Source organism: Ranitomeya imitator, chromosome 5, assembly GCF_032444005.1.
Source record: "Ranitomeya imitator isolate aRanImi1 chromosome 5, aRanImi1.pri, whole genome shotgun sequence".
Taxonomy (NCBI): Eukaryota; Metazoa; Chordata; class Amphibia; order Anura; family Dendrobatidae; genus Ranitomeya; species Ranitomeya imitator.
The window spans coordinates 655056785-655081457 of record NC_091286.1 but is presented as its reverse complement, the minus strand read 5'-3'; the positions used below and the strand labels follow the sequence as shown (position 1 = coordinate 655081457).

At 41.1% G+C, this 24673-nt stretch overlaps 1 protein-coding gene across 1 annotated transcript in view; it reads right to left on the bottom strand.

The window, feature by feature from the left end:
- The window catches only part of EVA1A (eva-1 homolog A, regulator of programmed cell death), a 99705-nt gene that overhangs the window by 16129 nt on the left and 58903 nt on the right, over positions 1–24673 (bottom strand). The window contains exons 2-3 of the mRNA XM_069728183.1: positions 7808–7969; positions 3581–3745 (exon numbers count right to left, since the gene is read on the bottom strand). Of these exons, the coding sequence (XP_069584284.1) occupies positions 3581–3692 (112 nt within the window). The 5' untranslated portion in view covers positions 3693–3745; positions 7808–7969. The remainder of the gene's footprint in view (positions 1–3580; positions 3746–7807; positions 7970–24673) is intronic.

Genomic DNA, 24673 nt, shown 5'->3' with positions numbered 1-24673 from the left:
GGTCACTTGGGAGAAGAATGGGATTTGTGGCACCATTTGGAGGTGGGGGGGGAACCAGTCTGATGAGGAAAAGTTGTAGTTGTTGCTGCATCTGATTGGAAAATTGTATAATTAAGGAATTTTTCTGTTTGTTGTGAAAAATCGCATGGCTGCATTAGCTTTCCTGTTCAAATTAGCAGAGGGGAAGGTTGTCACAAAAGATTTTATGGTTAGGCAGGCGATGAAGGGTTTTAGAAAAGGGGGGAGAGATAGGGATTGAAGACGGCTGATAACATTTGAATTGTTAGGTAAAATTGTGCAGGTATTGAAGGAGATTTGTTTTTCGGGGTAGGAGACTGTTTCAGTTGTCTTTTACCCTAGTGTTTTTTGGGGCTTTCAGAATTAGTGAGCTTGTGAGTAATAATGGATATAGCCAGGCTAGATTAGAATATTAGAATGTGGTTTGCGAAACTGAGGTGATGTACTGTTGGTTGAGAAAATCCAAGATCGATTGTGGTGACACTTTGATTAATTGAGCTACGAGCAGTAGAAGGATTAGTGGAGTGCCCAATATCTCGCATGAGAGCATTTGAAGGTGCAGGGGGATCAAGCGGATCGTTGCCAATTTATGAGAACGGGTTGGCTGTCTCATTTACAGTTTGTTTCGAACTTTAGGTGGTGTTTATTGGCTTGTGGTGGTGGGGTGGATGGGTCTAATTTTGAGTCCCCTTAGTTTAGGATAGGGGTGGCGACAGAAGCTTCCAGATGGAGCCTGCCCCTGACATGGTACAAAAGATTGGACATTGGGAGTCAGATACCTGTCGTACATTCGTCCAAAGAGGTTATGAATGTTAATTTTGGGTACATTTTTATTTGACATTAGGTTATGAGATTGAAAAAAAACTCTGTTCACACACGTCCATAAAATTAAACTGAGTGACCATTTCAATCACACTAATACAGACAGCAAACGGACGTGTCAATCAGACGTCTTTTTCAGACAGCACATTGCACGTAGAGTTTCACTGATCTATACACGCCAGTATTAAAAACAGGACCAGGTCGCCGATCCGCAAGACTCAGAGCAAGACCTATTCTCATCAGCTTTGCGGATTACATGCTGACGTAAAAGACAATGTGAATCCGTGAGACGCAGATGAAATGAGGAAGACAGACTTTTGCTGGGGTCACGCGAGCGTATATTCTCTCATGGAAGAGAATCACGCTGATTATGCTAATGACAGTTTGCATGCAAAAATCGCAGCACAAGTGCGGAGAAGATGGAGAACTTAATTTCTCCATCTTCTCTATTGTATGAGTCTGAGTGTCGAATAACATCTGAGTGCAGTCCAATGTTTAAAACGCACCTCTAGACTTGAACGGGTGTGCGTGATCGGAATTCTGGAGCCACAGCCTGCTGCAATTTTTTTTCCATAAAAAAACCTGACTCTCTTGGACGGTAATACTCACATGGACGTGTAAATCTATTAATTTTTAATTATTTTACATAATTAGGTTAAAATCAACAATATTCCAGCGCTGAGCGTCCATGTGGTCTCGGCAGACAGACTGCAAATAATGTGTCATCCATCCTACTGCAGACCTCAGGGCTAAATATTTCCAAATATGTAATAGCGTGTTTGCTTTACTTGCTGTTATATTTGGAAATAAAGTTCTTCAGACCTAAGCTCAAGCCAGAAGACATTACTCATCTACAAACAAAGCAACTAGAGACATCCGAATGAAAAAAAGGAAAGCTTTCATCTATGAGAAAACGAGGCGTCTTATAATAACACATATGGATTACAGCTCCTAATCACACTGAGGAGTGGTGGCTGAAATGTCTATTAGGATAAGTGGCCGTGTGCTGCTGTTCCGGATCCTTAGAAGAGTAGTTCTTAGAAGATGACACATCTCCGTTATAAGTGTCAGCTCATTTAAAAGGAACCGGTCACATCCCCATATGCTAGTAACATGCGGTTATGAGGTCAATCTGCAGGTCAATTAAGTTCTAAAGCCGTGCAACCGCTGCACTGAAAGCCTAGCTACTGGGAAGAAATTAGCTTTATTTTCCCCAGCAGCCACTGGTTTTAAAGTTGTAAAGACTCCGCTTTAGTCAATGCTCAGAACATAGTGGCAGGGTGCGGTTACAACCGCCACAGAACTGATTGACAGCCAGCTCAGTGCAGAGGCGGCTGTTGGTCATTGTGGTAGGACATGGTTACAGCCGCCACTCACTATGCGGAGAACGGTGACTAAAGCTACACCAGTAGCATCTCTATGACTGAAGGCTGGAGATATTTACTTCCAGACGCCGGGCTTTCAGTGCAGCTTTAACCTACAAATTAACCCAATATCTGCAAATTATTAGTATTTATGGACTTGACAGGTTCTCTATCAAAACGGAGTTGGCGAATAAAAAAATATATACATCCCCGGGGTATATAGCAAGGGATGAAGAGATCAAAGTTAGAGATTTGCATATCGATTTCAAGCCAATTGCTTCAAATTTTACACACAAAAATCAAATTTAGATGCTCTAGAGCCCAGATTTATGCAATTTTTTTCTCTCGACTCATGTCTGCTGGCCACAACACTGCTACATTTGTTTTTTTAAGGAATTAAAAAAGAAATAAAAACATTATAAAATCGCTTTTTTTCCCGGGCACCTCTGCTCCACGATGGGTCATCAGCTTCCTCCTTCCAGCTCTCATATCCTCTTCGGTCTTCCCTCTTCAGCACCTCCGATGAAGACTAAGGCTCAAGAGAAATCAAGTCGTTGCCTGAAGCTTAGTGAACAACGGAGGCACTAAAGTGTAAAGGAGACTGAAGAGAAAAAGTGGAAGTGAGCCAGTGGATGATCAAGAGAGATACGTGGTGCCAGGATAAATCAGGGGCAAGAAGAGTATAAAAATAGTTTATTCTTTAACACCTCCCGTCCCAGTCTGGAGAGACCTAAGAGTCTAAAGGGCATTTACTAGCAACTCAATTCCCACCCAATAAATTCTATACAAATTAATAATCCTGGACAAATATAAGTGAATCTGTTGAAATTCACAGTTATTCTCGGGTTCAGGTACGAGAGAGCCTAATGGACACCAGGGACAAAAACTTAAAATTATGATGAAGTTTTCATTTTATGAAATGTCAACGTAAAGAATATTTTTTAAAAAAATGGACAGCTTCTGGAATGAAAATCAGACTAATGACTGGTGTTTGATTTTCAAGCTGCCCTATAAAGAATTGGAGAGAAACTGAAATCCACCGGGTGTTCTTTACGAGATGGCTGTTAATCCATTTTCCACCAGCTTCCTCTTAGAAATTGTAGAGAGACCTAATAGATCAAAGCTGCTGCCCTTTACTGGACCTCCATATTTCCTTAAGTTCATCACTTTCAGAGGTTCAGAGCAATGTTTTACTAAGTAATTATGGAGATTCTCTCCAGCAGACAAACTACTTTTATGGCTGAAAAATTTGGTCATACAGTGCCATAAGGAAGCACAATATGGCCACAGATGGAATGCCTACAACTCCAAAGTAACCATCAGAATGGTCAGTATGTGCTGTACATTACAGGCAAGTATGTCTTCGTACCACATACCTGTAATAAAGGAGTAAGCTGCCAAGACATTGCTGATCAATGCCATCTCCGAATTGCTTTGTCCCACAGGTGCCATGGTTTGATTGGAGATAGGGGGATCGATGGCTCCCATAGAGAGGTTATTATCGATTGGGTAGAAGGCAGCCGCCTGTCCTTTCTTTGCTTCTGTAGAATACACAAGGAGAACAGTCAATGTTACTATGGTGGTTAATGTATACCACATTTAGGTCACTCCATTATCTGGGACAAGTAAGGTCTTTGATCTCAAACAAGACCAATCATCTAACAATGAAGGGTTCTTAATGGTACCTGCAAGGTGGGTAATATGGACAACTCAAATCTCACACCGATATTCGCAAAATAGGATGATAACTGTATAAAATGAGTTCTGTGATCAAATGAAAGGAGGTGTAACCAGTGGGAGACATGCAGATCAGGAGAGCTGACTGGCAGTCATTACATGTCTCACACTGGTAACACCCAGGATCGGACTGGCCCACAGGGGAACAGGAGAATCCTCAGGTAGGCCCCTGTAAAGGAATGCTAATGGAGTAGTAATATTACATATGATTCATAGGAGAAAAAAAAGGTATCATAATCATTCAATAAAAAAGCAGACCAAATTAAAATTAGATCAAAGCAAAAGTAAATTTGTGCTCCAGGTTCTGAATCAATGTTACTGGTGGGTCTTTGATAAACCAGTCCAACACTGGTAATGCCCCATTAATGTTAATATAATCTCTTAAGGCAGATTCTCTGGGAGATCTATGTCCGGCCCATAAATATTAACAGCTCCTTTACATATTAAAAAAAAGGTGAATTTTTCTGGAATAAAACTTTGGATTGCAGAGGTATCATTTTATTCAACTCTCTATGACCTTCATGAGCATGTAGAGGTTTAGCAGGATGGATCCTACTGACAGATTCCCTTTAAAGGCGCTGTCTCATGCAATATACATTGTGGAGTTTCCCTTCCAGAGTAGGAGAAGATCACCGTCTGGGAGAAGCGTGACTTGAGACGCCGATATATTTTCTTGCCAAGTTTTCCAGAACACAACCAGAACTCTTCTCCAATATAAACCTCTCAGCGGATGAGCTTAACGAGAGATCACACTGGACACCGTCTCGCTGACTTTCTCCAGACCTGGATCCGAGACCTCTGCTCTATGTCTGGAGCCAATTAGACCCGAGACAGATGTATTAATCACTTCCTCTCATACAGGCTTATTAAAATTACACAGACCGCTTCTGGCAGGACCGTTCCGCTTGGACGACAATCAGATACCGAAATCAGCTATTTTCTTGTAAAGCCAGGGGTTCTCCAGTTTGGACAATCTTTACTAGCTGTAAATTAACAGATCACATCGTAGCCTCCTGCTGGGATCTCTAGCCGTAATCCATTCCCTTTCTCATAGATGGTTACTATCGGATAGAGCTTTTAAAAACAAGCAATTTTGCAATTTACAGTTTATTAAAATTTGCAGCGGTTTTTGAGGTATTAACTAGTTTACAGTATGTTGCCTTGGAGACCGACCACCACTGCTGTCATACTTGTTAGTACTATATGAAACTGGCCAGGATTAGGAGATAACAGTGCACTCTGGCAATCCTGGTCTTCTTTAAAAAAAAGTGCTAAGAAGCTCAGCAAGAACACTGCGCATATTGTGGTCGGTCTCCTAGCAACAATTTGTAAATAAAGTAAAATGTAAATACCTCAAGAATAGATGAAAATTTTATCAAGCAATTTTTACAATTAGGTATCGGACATTACTTATTTTTTAACATGGGAATAACCTTTCTAATTTCCTGACAGCGCCACCACAGGACATATTAAGAATTACACAATACCTCATTTAACGGTCTGTCCTTTCTCTTGAAGACTTTCTTTTACTCTTTGTAACTGCTCTCATAGGGGCCTAGAACAGTGGACCCCCCATATTAACTCTAAATTCTTTAACAGCGTAAGTAGACATGGGTTTTTGGAAACTCTAAAGAGTAAACCTATAAATATATGCCCGGCTATGTGGGTTGATTAAAACCTTTCACTTTTTTTCACTTTAACAATGGAGTGCTGCCTCTTTTTTGAATATACATATATATATATATATATATATATATATATATATATATATATATATATATATATAGTACAGACCAAAAGTTTGGACACACCTTCTCACTTAAATATTTTTCTGTATTTTCAGGACTATGAAAATTGTACATTCACACTGAAGGCATCAAAACTATGAATGAACACATGTGGAATTATATACTTAACAAAAAAGTGTGAAACAACTGAAAATATGTCTTATATTATAGGTTCTTCAAAGTAGCCACCTTTTGCTTTGATGACTGCTTTGCACACTCTTGGCATTCTCTTGATGAGCTTCAAGATATAGTCACCGGGAATGGTTTTCACTTCACACGTGTGCCCTGTCAGATTTAATAAGAGGGATTTCTTGCCTTATAAATGGGGTTGGGACCATCAGCTGTGTTGTGCAGAAGTCTGGTGGATACACAGCTGATAGTCCTACTGAATAGACTGTTAGCTGCTTTTTTCTTGCCATAATACAAATTCTAAGTAAAGAAAAACAAGTGGCCATCATTACTTTAAGAAATGAAGGTCAGTCAGTCCGAAAAATTGGGAAAACTTTGAAAGTGTCCCACGCTTGTGACACTTGACTACACGTTTTACATCTGGGCTAGAGTGAATACTTGTGGTAAAGATGGCTTTTATGGTGGACGTGGGTTCCATAGATGAGGGAGTAGTAGGCCCAAAAATCTAATTGTTTTGGGAGTTTTTTTTTTTTTTTCTTCATTTTCAACCCCTGCACCAGTGTCTCCATGCCCTAAAAGATTTTTCAACTGTCTTTTTCAGTAGTTAGGTTGGGCCCAGAATTAGACTGAAAGAGTGGCAGAAAAACGCTCCATAAACAAAACATCACTGCTGTGTCACTTTTTAAGCACTTCAAGGTTTCCGAAGCAATTAAAAGTAGTGAGATGATCAATCTTTGGGCAGTATAGAGTGAAATACACCAGTGCAAGAATGACTGCACAACCGACCACAGGCGTTTTTCGGAAACAGCTTTTCCTGGGAAAATTCGAAGCAGTTAAAAATTAGGACTATGTTCACACAGCGTGGGAGAAAAAACATTAAGTTTTTGCTGGAGGATTTGGAAAGAAAAAAAAAAAAAAAGGTAAAGAGTTTTTGGAGCAGAAACTTCATGAACATAGACCAAGCCGCCTGAAAATGAATATGCTGCTTCTTTTAACACTTCAGGGTTCGTAAGCTATAGCAACAAAAGCCACAAAATCTGCACCGCAATGTCATTTTTACTTTTGCTGTTCATTATGTTCACTTTCTGCAGTGGATTTGTATTTTATTGGTGCCAGTTTTTAATTTCGAAGCATTTCATTTGTGTTTCAACTTTAATTGCAGATTTTTTGTCACCCACCGAAGTCTTTGCTAATCTGCAGCAAAATCACTAACACCACACTATGTGCAAATTTATCAGGGTGGATCCACAACAAATTCTGCAACTATACATTTTTTATTTTTTTTTTCAGCTTCTAAGGTCACTGCCGTCACACTATCAGTATTTGGTCAGTATTTTACATCAGTATTTGTAAGCCAAAACCAGGAGTGGGTGATAAACACAGAAGTGGTGCATATGTTTCTATTATACTTTTCCTCTATTTGTTCCACTCCTGGTTTTGGCTTACAAATACTGATGTAAAATACTGACCAAATACTGCTAGTGTGACGGCAGCCTAAGGAAAATCCACAAAAATACTCGCGGAAGCAAATCTGTATCAAATCTGCTACATGTCTTGTGGATTTTCTGGCAAATTTCACATGGACCCTAAAAGTATGGAACAGGTCCACTATGGAAAATTCTGCACCAAAAAAAATTGTTCACATTTTGCTGTGGAATTTCCAAAGGTATCACGTTTCATGATTTTTATTGCCAAGCATTAAGTCAACAAAAAAAGAGCAGAATTATTTTTTTTAACTTGTGGATTGGATTTCATACAATCTCATCCGCAATATTTTCTACTAGAATAAATTGTGGATTTTCCATCCAGGGGGGAAAAAAAGGAAGTACTGAAATTTTCAGCGTATCCGACCCTTGTGAACAAGTCCATTCTCTCTATTTCAAACTTTCCAAAAGTTGAAAAGGGGTTCTACTTTTGGGGAAAGGGATTTGGTTTCTCAATCTATATTACCTGGTAGAACTTGCTCCGTTATGAATGCAGGATCAGGAAAGAGGACCCCATCCCCAATGACATCGCGGTCATACGCTCCCGGCAGTCGGGTGAAGTGTGTTTGCCGTACTCCTTGGTAATGTGTTGATTTTGGCTGGGATTCAAGCAGCAGTTTCTTTGGTACTAAGAGAAACAGAACGAAAAAGGTTTTAAAAAAAATCATTATTAGCAGTAAAAGGAATTTACTCCATTATACTTCTAATTAATGCCCCCGAAGATTAAAATATGTTTATTTTTGCTACATTGGATTAGATTTCTCAGACTGGTGAACACAGGGGGAGGCCGAGAAAGCTTCAGGCTTAAAGTACCCAAAAAAAATATATAAATGTAATGGAAAAGCAAATGGAGCAAATGCAGAATAATAAAATCATGAGCAACATGAGTGTAGTGCAACATAAGTTTACATAGTGTTTTGAATTTCCAAATAATTTTTTTTGGTATATCCTCAAGATGTTGGACATTTTGAGAACAGGGTCCCCTCTCCCCCATTTTGCTGCAGCCATGGACAGTCCAATCAATGGACTTCTGTAAGGATTAAAAAAAAAAAAGTTGAAGAAGCTATTAAGAACTCAATGGAGAGAACCGCACATACACAAGAGCAGGAGGCCTACATCTCAAGGCCACGGTCATCGGATAGGTGGTTGAGATCGATGCGGGTTCCATCATTAAGACCTAACAGACCCATCGATGTCTGAGATGAAAATACGCCTTTAAACTTTTATATAAATTAACGTTCCATTAAGATAAAGCGTCCTCTGGAAACACACATGCCATAGAAAAAGTCTGCTCATCGATTTTACGGGGTACAGTGTAATGTTTTGTTTCCCCTGTGGGGGTGCTGCAAGGAAACTGAACCCTTGAGTCCAGTTTCTTTCAATGAGTACCGCCAGAAACTTGGGGTCTAAACAGTAGATCACATTGGCATCCGCTAATTTGTAAGGTAATATTCGTACAAAAAGGAAGTGTGCATAGCAATCTAGTCAAAGGGTTTTCCTGTCAAAACAAACAAAAAAAAAAAAGACTTTTGACCCCGTAACCAAATCAGCATCCACAGAGGTGGTCAGTAATATCACTGCTCCTGGCTTAGCAGAGACCACCGGATCAGTATAATCGGAGCAGGGAGTGGAATGCAAGGGTGAGTACGTAATATTTTACTGTTTTAAACCCACCCAATTAACCAATTGACAACTTTACAGCAGATGTATCCCCTAAAATCACATCAGGATCTACCGACATTGAGTATATGTCACCACCAGACAGAGCAGATTTATATTGAAGCTTTCCTCTCTAAGGTTTTCATTTTCTACCTTGAAACCATCGACCGCTCCAGTTTACAGAGATGACAAACAATGGCCCGCTGTGTGAGCAGATTAAATAAACGTTCCTCCGCCGTGATTATACAATCCCTCCCAAGATGTGCTAAACTTTATGAATGGATTGGGAAGGGTTATAAAACTTGAAGTTGACAATGAGCTAAGGCAGGAGAGATAAAGCTGTGATCACGAGGGGCAAAGTGTTCAAGATTAATCTCATTACAAAATCCCTACAGTCATCCAGAAAGTGCTGATAACAGAAAGAGTTCACTGTAAAGCAAAGGCATGCCTGAGAAAGATGAAGTCTGTCAGGATGGAAGCTAGCAGTGTCCAGAGAGCAACTTGAATGAAGGTGATGGAGTCAGTTGGCTTCCCATCGGAATAAAAGTTTTCAGAGATTCCGACAAATTCCAACGTATCGCTGGATCGAGAGTACAGTTTTAATGTAAACCTACCCTAAACTTTTCAGATTTCATAGTGATAGGTTATTCGTTTTGGTGCCGATTTAGGTGCTAGGTCTCCACAATTGTCAAAACAAAAGAGATTGTTCCCATTTGTCTCGCCTTGAAAAGCAAATTAAGACATAAGACTTTGCTCTCCGAATAGAACTGATCACAGAACTACAGAGAGAGAGAATCAAACCAAGTCAAAGGAGTACAGAGCTTAGTGGAGGGCTTCTGCCCTAAGTTTAAGTAGTTGATGAGGACTTAATTTTTATCCATTGGAAGACCATTCCTGACATGGTTATTACACAGAAGTAGGGAGAAAAGTCAATGCCAGATCCCTCTGGCGCAAATCATCCAAAGTTCAACAAAATAAGATCAGGGATGTTTGGATTAACGCTTGGCCAAGATCTCTACAAGCAGCTTGAGAATCATTTAATTGTGTAGCAAGGGTCGGACATCAATTTGCAAGGTAGCTACTTGTTACAGATGGCACTAGTGAGATAGCTTGAGATTTAATTTTTTGGTTTTTCCCATGGGGAATAGCCAATATTACTGTCCTTCGCTTATCTCCTCAAAAAAATTCAGTCTCGTACTTCAAAGTTTCCTCAAGATCAGATTTTGGATGACAGTTAATTATACGCGTTTACCATAATTGCCACATGTGCAGTAAATTGGACAAAGAGGGTTTAGACCAACGATCTGTTCAGATTTGCATCTAGTACAATTTTTAAAAATGTTGTGAACATTTTCTCTACAGATTAGCTGGGACTAGAAAGGAGAATCTGATGAAATTTGATTTGTCAGATTTGGTTGAACTCAGCCAAGAAAATTGATTTGCATTGTATTTATGCAATGTGAATAGAGTTGCCGGTAAAAGTAAATTATTATGCTCTGTGTTTTTTTCTAGGCCATGATGCACAATAAATGGATGGGTTAAAGATCACAAAATACTATACGCACCTCTCTTCCCGCCTATCCTGGTCTTCCAGCTCTCCACCCGTTCTTCCACTGGCTTGCTTCCTCCCACCTAAATCAAGTCTTATCCTCCATTTTCACTCTTTGGCACCTTTAACGCTCACTACTAGGCCTTCTACAACGTCATGACTTGTGTTGCCCTGAATCATTTGTGGTCTTGAGCCAAAGGTTCCAAAGAGTGATGGCAGAAGAAATACCAAAGCCACATGGAGGAAATAAGCCAGCAAAGGCCTGGCAGGGATCTGCAGCCCAAGGACACATAAGGAAAGTATATCCTGTGTATTTTTTTAACTCCCTTCTTGGCTCCAGAAATTTGCCATTTTGCTCGAACATATATTTTGAGCACGTCAAAAACACTTTTGGCAGGCACTGTACTAAATAAGGTAGGTACCTCTGACTGTGGTGCCCCTCCTGTTTTCATCATGGTTACGCACCTATGCATTCGCTCCTACCCACCCCTATGTTAAGGGGTGGTTATAAAATAGTTGGCCAATGGAAATTGGAAGTGGCTAGTACAGCCCCTAACTAGTATTTAAAGTGGGCAGTGAGCCATTCTCCTCGGGTCCTAGAGGCGCTCGTTTTTTCTAGATTTACAAGTCACAGCGGCAGTAAATGAAAGAAAGGACACTTACGTTACACCTCGTTGGCCAACTTGCCTGTGAATATTGATGATCTAGGTTTAATAAAGTTAAGTCCCTTTCTTATTGTTAAGGAAAAAAAAAAAAAATTAATAAAGCTGTGACCGACCTTCACCCATCAATTAGTGTACTTGCTTTATTTGTTATGACCGTAATTGTGAGTGGGAAGGGGTGCCGGTGAGTTATGTTTGGGTCGCTGCAGTTTAGCGAACATGCTCTGATAAGGTCTCATCCGAGCATGCTCGTGCGCTAATCACTGGTAAGCATTAGAAAGTTATATGATGCATAGAATTGCAGCAACCAATAAAACAGGAACATATTAACAAGAATACATTAAGTATTTTATTAACGGGGCTCGATTGACCAAAAAAAGAAAAAAAAAGCTCTCTAATCCCACAAAATATGGTGGCATGATTGCAGCAGCTCCATACTCTGCACCGCAGACCACCAACAGTGCAGCCTTTAGAATATTGTATATAAAGCGGCCAAATGTTTGAGAGGAGAACGACTAGCTGGAGTCTCATTAAGCTGCGGTGGCAGAAAATAACAGACGAGAATCTCCTCCATCCTAACGATGGGGGTGAAGAGGTTGGCACGGCCACAGCAGAATTGTATATTCCTCCTTGTAAACTCTTCTTGGACATAAATGAAGTGGTGGGACATATGGTGAACATTACAGAGACAAGGAGGGGATGTTTACTATAAATTACAGCCTGGAAAGCAGATTTTTAGGAAAGCTGATCTTATTCATTAGTATGCTAATGAGGAACCGCAGAATTTCCTATGATTTACTCTAAAATTCATTTAACTAGACAAAAGATGAAGGACTGAATTCCGGTAAAAATGAAATTTTCAGGGGGGTTTGAGGGGTTGAAGTGGCAAGAATTTTCCATGCTAACACTTTTGGCATCATTTGTGAACTACAATTGGCTGGTGTAAGAAAAACCACACACGCAGAGGCACCAAGAACCCATCGTAAGATACCAAGTGGGCCTTTCCCACGTGCTGTTCGGTCAATACTTGCCTATAATTTGCAGCACTGATGTGTGATAATATGGAGTAGTTAAGGGTGAAGATAGAAGTGGAGTTTTCCACCACAATGGCACCCCTAAGGGTCTTTTATAGAGGCAAGACGTCATTGCTACCTGTGACAATAGAGTTGTTTGTTTCAACATAATGGTTACAGCATAAAATTATCCTTAACCTCTATTTCTCTATCTCCGAGGATCTGTTTATACCAAGGAAGGTGACGATCACAATGGGGCATTCTCTGTGTTTGGAGGAGAGAAGGTTTTGCCACGAACATAGAAGAGGATTCTTTACTGTTAGGTAATAAAGCTGGGTTCACATTGCGTTAGTGGGTGTCTGCTGACGGAATCCGTTACATGGCACAATTAACGCTATGTAACGGATCCGTTAGCGCACCCATTGACCGCAATGTATCTAACGCATCGCTAACGAACCTGTCACCCCGAAAATCGCGGGTGAGGTAAGCCCACCGGCATCAGGGGCTTATCTACAGCATTCTGTAATGCTGTAGATAAGCCCCCGATGTTACCTGAAAGAGGAGAAAAAGACGTTATATTATACTCACCCAGGGGCGGTCTCGCTGCTGGTCAGGTTGGATGGGCGTCTCCGTGCCGCTGCAGCACCTCCCATCTTCATTACAAGACGTCCTCTTCTGATCTTCAGCCACGGCTCCGGTGCAGGCGAACTTTGCTCTGCCCTGTTGAGGGCAGACAAAGTACTGCAGTGCGCAGGCGTCGGGCCTCTGACCTTTCCGGCGCCTGCGCACTGCAGTACTATCCTGCAAAGTACGCCTGCGCCGGAGCCGTGGCTGAAGATCAGAAGAGGACGTCTTGTAATGAAGATGGGAGGCGCCGGAGCGGACCGGAGACGCCCATCCGACCTGACCAGCAGCGGGACCGCCCCTGGGTGAGTATAATCTAACGTCTTTTTCTCCTCTTTCAGGTAACATCGGGGGCTTATCTACAGCATTACAGAATGCTGTAGATAAGCCCCTGATGCCGGTGGGCTTACCTCACCCACGATTTTCGGGGTGACAGGTTCCCTTTAACCCCTTTACCCCCAAGGGTGGTTTACACAATGACAGGGCCATTTTTTACAATTCTGACCACTGTCCCTTTATGAGGTTATAACTCTGGAACACTTCAACAGATCATGATGATTTGGGCATTGTTTTCTCGTGACATATTGTACTTCATGACAGTGGTAAAATTTATTTGATATTACCTGCGTTTATTTGTGAAAAAAGCGAAAATTTAACAAAAATTTTGAAAATTTTGCACTTTTCCAACTTTGAATTTTTATACCCTTAAATCGCAGAGATATGTCACACAAAATACTTAAGTAACATTCTCCATGTCTACTTTACATCAGCACAATTTTGGAACCAAAATTTTTCGTTAGGGAGTTATAAGGGTTAAAATTTGACCAGCAATTTCTCATTTTTACAACACCATTTTTTTAAGGGACCACATCACATTTGAAGTCATTTTGAGGGGTTTATATGATAGAATGGTGTCACACTGGGTTATTTTCCAAAAACTTCACCCCTCAGGGTGCTCAAAGCCACATTCAAGAAGTTTATTAACCCTTCAGGTGTTTCACAGAAATTTTTGGAATGTTTAAAAAAAAATGAACATTTAACTTTTCTCAAAAAATTTATTTCAGCTCCAATTTGTTTTATTTTACCAAGGGTAACAGGAGAAATTGGACACCAAAAGTTGTTGTAAAATTTGTCCTGAGTACGCTGATATGCAATATGGGGGTAAATCACTGTTTGGGCGCATGGCCGAGCTCGGACAGGAAGGAGCGCCGTTTGACTTTTCAATGCAAAATTGACTGGAATTGAGATAGGACACCATGTCGCATTTGGAGAACCCCTGATGTACCTAAACATTGAAACCCCCAAAAAGTGACACCATTTTGGAAACTAGACCCCCTAAGGAACTTATCTAGATGTGTGGTGAGAACTTTGAACCCCCAAGTGTTTCACTACAGTTTATAACACAGAGCCGTGAAAATAAAAAATCTTTTTTCCCACAAAAAATATTTTTTAGCCCCCAGTTTTGTATTTTCCCAAAGGTAACAGGAGAAATTGGACACCAAAAGTTATTATCCAATGTGTCCTGAATACACTGATACCCCATATGTTGGGGTAAACCCTTGTTTGGGCACACGGGAGAGCTTGGAAGGGATGGAGCACTGTTTTACTTTTTCAACGCTGAATTGACTGGAATTGAGATCGGACGCCATGTTGCGTTTGGAGAGCCCCTGATGTGCCTAAACAGTGGAAACACCCCAATTCTAACAAACCCTAACCCAAACACACACCTAACCCTAATCCCAGCTGCAAATTTATTCCAACTCCTAACTTTAGCCCCATGTCCAACTTTAGCCCCAACCCCACTTTTAGCCCCAACCCGAACTTTAGCCCCAACCCGAACTTTAGCCCCAACCCGAACTTTAGCCCCAACCCGAACTTTAGCCCCAACCCGAACTTTAGCCCCAACCCGAACTTTAGCCCCAACTCCAACTTTAGCCCCAATCCTATCTTTAGCACCCAACCCTAACCCTAACTTTAGCCCCAACCCTAATAGGAACATGGAAATAAATACATTTTTTAAAATTTTATTATTTTTCCCTAACTAAGTGGGTGATGAATGGGGGTTTGATTTACTTTTATAGTGGTTTTTTTAGCGGATTTTTATGATTGGCAGCCGTCACACACTAAAAGACGCTATTTATTGCAAAAAATAGTTTTTGCATCTCCACATTTTGAGAGCTATAATTTTTCCATATTTTGGTTCAGAGTCATGTGAGGTCTTGTTTTTTGCGGAACGAGTTGACGTTTTTAATTGTACCATTTTTGGGTTTGCAACATTTTTTGATCACTTTTTATTCTGATTTTTGTGAGGTAGAATAAACAAAACCCAGCTATTCATGAATCTCTTTTTGGGGGCCCTTATACCGTTCCACTTTTGGTAAAATTGATAAAGCAGTTTTATTCTTTGGGTCAGTACAATTACAGCGATACCTCATTTATATCATTTTTTTATGTATTGGCGCTTTTATACGATAAAAACTACTTTATATAAAAAATTATTTTTGCATCGCTTTATTCTGAGGACCAACTTATTTTTTCGCTGATGCTGTATGGTGGCTCATTTTTTGTAAGACAAGATGACATTTTCAGTGGTACCATGGTTATTTATATCCGTCTTTTTGATCGCGTGTTATTCCACTTTGTTTGGCGGTATGATAATAAAGCATCGCTTTTTGCCTCTTTGACGGTGTTCACTGAAGGGGTTAACTAGTGGAACAGTTTTATAGGTCAGCTCGTTACGGACGCGGCGATACTAAATATAGTATGTGTACTTTTATTTTTTTGTTTATTTATTTAGATAAAGAAATGTATTTAGTGGAACAATATTTTTTTTTCTTTGTTTAGAATTTAGGCACTTGAAAGCCACCTCCCTGCAGGGCCCAGAAGGCGCCCCGTGGCCATTTTGGATCCAGGCATGCAGGGAGGAGAAGGTAGGAGACCCTTGGAGCAACACAATCACATCGCGTTGCTTCCAGGATCTCAGGGAAGCACGCAGGGAGCCCCTTCCCTGTGCGATGCTTCCATATGCCGCCGCACCAGCTGCGATCGTAGCCGGGTGTCAGCTGACTATCAGCCACGCTCCCCCCGGGAGCGCGGCTGATCGCATTAGACGTACTATCCCGTCGGTGGTCATACGGCCCATACCACCTCGACGGGATAGTACGTCTAATGTCAGAAAGGGGTTAAAAATAGGCATGTTTATGCCAAAAAAAAAAAATCTCCTTGACCTCTATTAATGTTTACAAGTATGCTCTGACTTAAGACCTCAGAAACCCATGGTTTACAGGTCTGGTGGCCATAACACTAGAAGACCAGTCTTCGTAAATAGCTCACCAGAAAAAGGGCCAATAAAAATGTTAGATCGCTCATCAAGATCGCTCATCTGGCATCAGCTTATTTGCCTTCAGAACAAAAAGATCGGGCAATTAATCTTTCACATCCTCCTCTCCTTTTACATTATGTGGAGGTACACATACACAATAGATATAAATAATCCAAATCTGCCAATTTGGGCATAAGCAATCAAAAGAGCCCTGTACGCAATGTAATGCTGGCCAAACCCAGAGATATTGGCCAGCTTGGCAGATAGCCATTTATGGGGACTTTCCAACTCTTTCGACAGATAAAGATCCAGCATGTTCCATGTTGGACTACTGATCTTTAAGTTAATCCCACCCAGGACAACATCTGCAAAGAGTTTCTATGTTCTCTCTGTGTTTGCGTGGGTTTCCTCCGGGCACTCCGGTTTCCTCCCACATTCCAAAGACATACTGATAGGGATTCTAGATTGTGAGCCCCATCGAGGACAGTGATGATAATGTGTGCAAACTAAAGCGCTGCGGAATATGTTAGCGCTATATAAAAATAAAGATTATTATTATTGTCAGAGAGATAAGCTACCACCAGCGTAGTCTGGCAGTGACTTTCCCAACTCCTCCTTATATGAGAAACCTGCCAGCTGAATGATTGGCTGGAACATTTTTCAGTTGACAGCTATCTACTGTGTGTAGAGCCCCAAATGTGTATAGGAGTCATAAGACAAGCTGCGCACCATTCGGTTACTGTCTGGACTTGAAACTCCTCCATTGCTAGGACCGGTTGTCCCTGCAATATCTTCATCAAGCCTATGTGCATTCTAGAGCTGGCAGAGATTGCTGTAGGCAAGGCAGCATATACAAAGACTATGACACTTACACATAAGCGATCAAGAGATCAAGAGTTGAGGATGGAGGCTGATATTAGGCTGAACAATCATTTGGAAGGATCGTTTCCAAGAGTGCTCATTTCCAGACTATCAGTCTGTTTAAGCAGGATGAAACTCATCTGTCAAATAAGCAAAACACTCATTCGCTGGGCGAAAATCAGGAAATGTGCTGCCAAGAACAACAGTAATTTTGCACACAGAACATTTGTGTTAATGATTGTTTTGTGTGCATAAAGTGTAGTCTTCCTGTCTAAACAGGCTATTAAACAACCTCCAAGTTTGCCTATATGTAACTGGTGGTTTATCGGCCACCAATGTTTAACGTAAATGCACCCTACTGCTTCATTCAGACTGCCGATTTTCTCACATACAAGAAAAACAGAATAATTATTTTCAGGGTGTGGGCCAAGTGTCAATTTTTCTCTTCCATCGAGAGAAAATAAAAATAACGTTTCTCCTTTCTAACAATCTGTGAAAAATTGAACAAGACTGATGTCAGAGTGTGGTCCGATTTTTCTTCACATACTTATAGACTTGCATTGCGGATTTTGATCTGATGCTCGGATCAAAAACCTTAACATGTCTCCTCAATTTTGCCAGAAGCGAAAAATCAGACAGTTAAAAGGCTCCAAAGACTATCAATGGCATAAGTGCTATCCATGAAAATGACGGATAACACTCATATGGGAAAATTGGACGTCATTAGCTTGACTGTCCAGAAGCTTTCAATGTGAAGATACATGATGAAAAACAACATTAACATTTTTTTTATTTTTTTTTTTTAGCTGTCTTGTGGTATATTTACCCATAGTTGTTTTAGGGGTTTATTTTTATATTAGTTAATTGCTGCAACACCACCATAAAACCAGCACATGTATATCCCCCGAAATACTGTGCATTTACGGGTAAATGTGGCAAGTGTCAAATGACTTGAACTACAATATTTCATCTACAGAAGAAAAAATACAAATGCCTTGTAAATCAAAAAAGTAAGGTCAACGCAACATTCTTCCATTTACACATTCCATTACACGATGCTGCCATTGTGGTTCTCCATTCACTGGTTGGGTAATAGATGGAAATTTACCAGATGTCAAGTTCTGAATATTGAAACCTTTTTGAGGAGCGGTTCAGTAGGACCTAAGAAAACATCTTCACATATCCAAAGTATAGAAGGCAGGAGGGAGGCAATTTTTTATTTAACGGAAGCCGAAGATTAATTGTTTTCATACATTTTTGGCTATAAATCTCATAGGGAATACAAGTGGTATTTTGCCTCTAATAATTATCCCATTGTATCTTAAAATCCATGCTCTGCCGTTAAAATCTTTGCTATCATTACATTAATATATCACCATCAGTAATTCCAACCCATTAAAATATGTATGGTTACTACAGAGGAAAATCTTAGAACACAACCCCTTTGTCTAGGATAGCTCTTGATACTGTTTTTTTTTCCCCGGTGAGTGTCCTGTCTGTATAGTTATCATGTCTAACAAACATCAGTGAATTAGCAGAGTGACCAGCTTTGTAAATTGAGAAATTTAAAAAAGTGTCATATAATCATTTTTTTTTAAGATATTAGACATTTGTATGAGTTACAAGTGCTTCGAACCCAATGGTAAAGGAGCCAGTTGAGAATGTCTAGCCTCAGCGATTGGGAAGAAAATACTTGGGATAAAACATAGCCATTATAATCCTCAACAAGGATTTCAATTAGAGCTAAAAAAAAAATGCATTTTGGGCATTTGTTAATTATTAATAATGAAAACTCATGCACAAGATTGTGCCCCAGGAATGAAGCCTATATAGAGATGCGAATGGTCCTTACGGCATCATAAAACATATGGTGCCAATTAACCCACACTGTAGGTATTCTCTTCAAGTACCATGCTTCTGGCGGTGGGGGTAATGGGTATCCAATCTGACATGTAGTTTTGTTTGTCAGATTCTACACAAAATGAAAAAAATAATTGGTAAGCTTCTGCGTGAAATCACAAGAATAGCAGCATACAGTAGGGCCTCTGAGTTCTTGGAGAGCCATTCAACACAGAAGCATATTGCTGAACAAAAGCCACATGACTAATATATGGAACATGGTTGTATTCATCTAGAAACCAGCCTATTGGCACTCAGGTGCCCCATTTGTCCACCATATTTCATAGTGCAGGTGGAATAAAGCTGCCCTTAACTTCACAATTGAAATCCGGAGTCAATTTTACCAACACAAAATCCACATCAAATCCATTACGAAACCCTATTCTTTCAGAAGTCCGTTTTCCACGCAAGAGAAAAATGGACCACACTGAGCAAAACAATCAATTCTAGTGTCAGCTTTTCATGTATGTGGAGAGAAAAAAAAAATTCTTCACCTTCCCTTGACAATCTGAAAATCGAACCGCACTCATATGCAATCCAATTTTTTCACAGAACCATAGACTTGCATTGCCGATTTTCAACCAATTCTCAGATCAAAATAAAACAAGACTGTGATTTTTTTGTGGACCTTTCAGTTAGCAACAATTCAAACATGTGGATGGCCCCATAGACTTCCACAGGTACAAGTGATATCCATGAAAAAAAATTGATAGTACTTTCATGTAAGAGGAAGCAGGGATATACCTGAAGAGCCCTTGAGTGATGTAACAGTGCAATTGCAATTGCAGGGAGAGCAAGTTCTTTTGCTAGACCTGGTCAGGTGACTCGCATGCCTGAGCTCCAGGAAATAAAAGCCCCGAGAGTCAAAACGTAGGGAGATTTGGTGCCAAGAAGGAAAGCAGAGCAGACAGACCAGGGATGGAGCCGCCAGCGTGACAGGCCTCAGCCGAAAGCCTATGCAAGTAAGGTTACGGTCATGGCCTGACCTGGTCCATATGATGCCTGGCGAGACCCAGAGTCCTGCCTACGCCAGTCAAGACCCACAGTCCTGAACTGAGCCTTTCAAGACCTGGAGCTGCACTCTACGTCAGTCAAGTTCCAGGTTCTTCCTGCCCAAGGAGACATTCGCTGAAGTCAAGCACCGAAGACCCACAAGAAGACATTGACCAGAGGAACATACCTGTGGTTGCTGAGTGACAGCGCGAGTGAGCAGGCCAGCTACTTCCAGCTGCTATAACATATGGTACTAGCCTTGGCTAGGACATCAGGTGGTGAGTGGGCCAGTTGGTGCGTGGGAGGCTCAATGCGCTTTAATAAACTTAGTCAGAAAGACTTGCTACCTAGCGGGAAAACCTGGTGACCCCGCTAAGGCCAGAATTGAAGGAAAAACTTACACGGTAACTCCTGTGAACGGGTGTAACCTCCTTGTAAAGAGAACATTCGTGTTATATAGTGTGGAGCTTTCTTTGTGGTTATTACAATTGCATAGATATATGGTTTATTATTGATTTTCATTGCTTAATATGACCAATTGTCTTAAAACTGCTATAAATTACATAGTTCACTGACTGTTGTTGACTCGTGCCCTCTAAGCATTGCATCCGGTCATCTGTATTACATGTGCACAAAAAAATGGACGTCTGAATGAAGCCTAAATGGAGTTAATGTAACATGCAGCAAAGAAAAAAAGAAAAAGTCAGCCTTGGATTTGTGCCATATATTCTCTAGTAAAATACACAAGAGATTTGACACAAGCTAAGGCCGGAGTCACACTACCGTAGAACACAGGCGAGTGCTGAGCGAGAAAACATCGCATAGCACTCGGATCAGTGTTAATCTATGGGGCAGCTCACATCAGCATTTATTTCCTCAGCCGTATTCGGCGTGCGTGTAAAATCGCAGCATGCTGCGATTGTCACCGAGACTCGCCAATGCAAGTGTATGGGTGCAAGAAAAAAAGTTAAAAAAAAATAAAAATAAAAAAAAAAAAAAAATTCGCACAGCACTCGGACCATGCGAGTGCTGTCCGAATTTTACGCATCGCTCTCCTTTGAAAAGTCAGCAATTCATGTGCCGCGTACAGCAAAATCACACTGACAGGCTAGAATAGAATAGGTAAAATAGATATATACACATAGAATACATAGATATATAGATGTCAGTGACACACACATATACATACATATATATATATGTATACATATATACATACAGTATATACAGCTTACAGTACTCGGCAGTTGAATTGCCGGCTTTTCTTCTATCGCTCTATGGGAGATATGTGTATATATATATATATATATATATATATATATATATATATATATATATATATATATATATATATATATATATATATATATATATATATATATATATCTCACATAGAGCGATAGAAGAAAAGCTGGCAATTCAACTGCCAAGTACTGTAAAATCACTGCAGGAGCCGACAAGATAGAAGAGATGGATCACATACAGTAATTACAAATAGAATATGTAGATATGCAGATGTCTGACAAATACAATTAGTACAGTGTGTTCTGCTTACTGTACATGTATTTAATTAATAAAAGGTAATTAATCTGAAAAAAATTACGTGGGCTCACAATTTTTGTAACCAACAGAGGGAAAGCAGATGGCTGGGAACAAATGTTTATAGCTTGGGAAGGGGATAATACACATGGCGCATCACAGGCTATTGATATCAGCTCAAAACAGTATAATTAGCCTTTACTGGCTATTAAAATGGAGTACTCCCCCCAAAAAAAATTGTGGGGTCTTCCTTTAATTAATAACCAGCAAAGGTTATGTAGACAGCTGTGGGCGGATATTAATAGCCTAGAATGGGGCCATGGATACCAACAGGCTAAAAACATCAGCTCTCAGCCACCCCAGAAAAGGTGCATTTTTAAGATGCGCGAATTCAGGCAGTTAGCCTTCCTCTTCCCACTTGCCATGTAGCAGTGGCAAGTGGGGTGATCGTTGAGGGGGGTTGATGTCACCTTTGTATTGTCAGGTGACATCAAGACCTGACGTTAGTAATGAAGATGCATCAATAAGGCATCCTCATTACTAACCCCATACTCATTGTATGAAAACACAGACACCCAGAATAAAGTCCTTTTAATAAAGGAGTCTGTGTCATTCTTTCAATTAATCTTAATTAAACCATACTTATGATCTCGCCCATTCCCTCGACGCCCTTGTCAACTGTAAGAGAGTTAAAAGTAAAATTAATAAAGCAACAATATTCCTCACCTTTCCACTGAGATGCTGCTAATCCATTTGTCGCACGTCAGGTCTAGCTCTGCTACATCTAGATGGCAGGCTGCATGGTTGCATGATGCGACCACAAGGCTTATCGTCTAGCAGACACTCAGCACCGTGTGCACAGTGTCTCCCTGTGTACTCCTATTCCCTGTCTGAGGACACTACGAATGTGAGAAAGTTCTCCTGCTTGCGGTGCCTTCAGACAGGTCCTGAAAGTTCACACCCAATTAACTCACTTCACCTTTCTGACGTCAATTTGAGCGCTGTGGGATAATTTTTAATGTGTATGTGTATAATCCCTACGTAATGTGTTCTGGTAACATGTAGAATAGCGGAGAAAATGCCCAAACCCCATGGTAGTGTATAAAGACAAGTGTATGCTGCAGGGATTCGCCAGTTTCTGAGCCGGGACCAGAGGATATGTATGAGTTAAACAAACCCCCAATCAGTGGGCAAGGCCTCACACACTTGCATGGAGCAAAGGAGCAAAGGCCGAGCACACATACTATGCACTGCAGGGGTTTCATACCTGGGAACAGAGGGCATGTATAAGTTATACATACACCCGGCCAGTAGGCACGACCTCACTCTCTATACACTTGTATGGAGTGAGGCCGTGCCCTCTAGTCGGATATGCCCACTGGCTGGCTGCATCATTGGTCGAGGCCTCGCTCCATACAAGTGTATAGAGAGTGAGGCCGTGCCCACTGGCCGGGTGTATGTATAACTTATACATGCCCTCTGTTCCCTGGTATGAAACAGACAAATCCCTGCAGAACACAGCTGGGGGAATTCATATCAGTTCTGACAGTACAACCCCCTTAACAAAAGGAGAGGTATTTCCTGGTTAAGTGAGGCATAGGAGTAGGGTTGAGCGAAACGGATCAGACAAATTCAAAAATCGCCGACTTTCGGCAAAGTCGGGTTTCATGAAACCCGACCTTAGTGTTGGATCAGCCATGAGGTTGGCGATCTTCGCGCCAAAGTCGCGTTTCGCATGATGTGTTCAGCGTCATTTTTCAGCCAATGAAGGAGGATGCAGAGTGTGGGCAGCATGATGACATAGGTCTCGGTTCCCACCATCTTAGAGAAGGGCATAACAGTGATTGGCTTGCGTTCTGCAGCATCACAGGTGCTATAAAGGGGCGTGCACGCCAACCGCCATCTTACTTCTGCCGATCGTAGCATAGGGAGAGGTTGCTGCAGCTTCATCAGAAGAAGGGATATAGATAGGGAGGGAAGATTAACCTCGAAACTGCTTGTGCTGTAGCGATTTCCACTGTCCAACACCTTTTGTTTGCAGGGACACTGGAGGCTAGATTTTTGTGCATCAGCTCTGTAGCTTATTAGGCTGCCTTATAAGGCTCCCTGATAGCTGCATTGCTGTTTGCATGCCGCTGTGCAAACCAACTGCTTTTTTAAAAGCATAAATCCTGTTGCTCCTTTCTGCACAGTTATCTTGTTTATTTGTCCACACTTTTGTGTGCAGCAGTCATTTTTATTGCTGCCATACTTGTTCTAAGATCATTGTAGACAGATTGAAATTGTACTACAGTCCTTGTATTTTTTCATATATCTTCCAGCCACTTTCTGCCACTTACAATGTGTTGTTTTATGCACAGGGCCTGAGGTTTGGTTTAGTCTCCCCCCCAAAAAAAGTGAGATTCAAATTATCACAAAGTGGATATATTTCAGTCCTCTTAGTTTCTGTGATATTAGCCAGCCACTTTGTGCCACTTACATTGTGTTGTTTTTTGCACAGGGCCTGATTTTTTCTTCAGTCTCCCAAAAAAAAGGAGATTTAAAATCTCTACACATTTATATGCACCTTCTACCTTGTTTTACAGTACCATATAATGGTTGTTATTTTGGTTAGATTTTTCAAAAAATGAGGAAGTCAAGTGGAAGAGGCCGTGGGCGGTGGTTGCGAGCTGGTACTGATGGTGGTCGTGGTGCATCTGGTGGTAGTGGCAAAAGCACAATAGCACCTAAGGCTGGAGGTGTTGAGCCAGTGTCATTTTCTGGCTACACAAGGCCTCAAAGGCTCCCTTATCTGGGAGTAGGAAAACTGCTTTTAAAGCCAGAGCAGCAGGAAAAAGTTTGGGCTTTCCTTGCTGACTCAGCCTCTAGCTCTTTCGCCTCCGCTTCAGAAAGTTCCAAATATAAAAGCAGAGAGTCGTCATTGGATGCTCCTAACTACCAAACGTCCCTTACCATTGGTGCACCTGCTCAGAATGAAGGTAGTCAGCAACGCTACAATGCTTCCCTCACTGTAAGCCCACCGGTTAGGACAGCACCAGCAGCAAATGTGGAGGTATCGTCGCATGGCCAAAGCAGTCAGGAAATCACAAGGTTATTGGTAGGAATCACTGTATGTAGGCCAACATCGAGAATACCATCACCAACCCTCTCAGTCCGCCATGTCCACCACCACCCCTAGTTCCACCATGTGCACCTCTCCAGACCAGCTCAC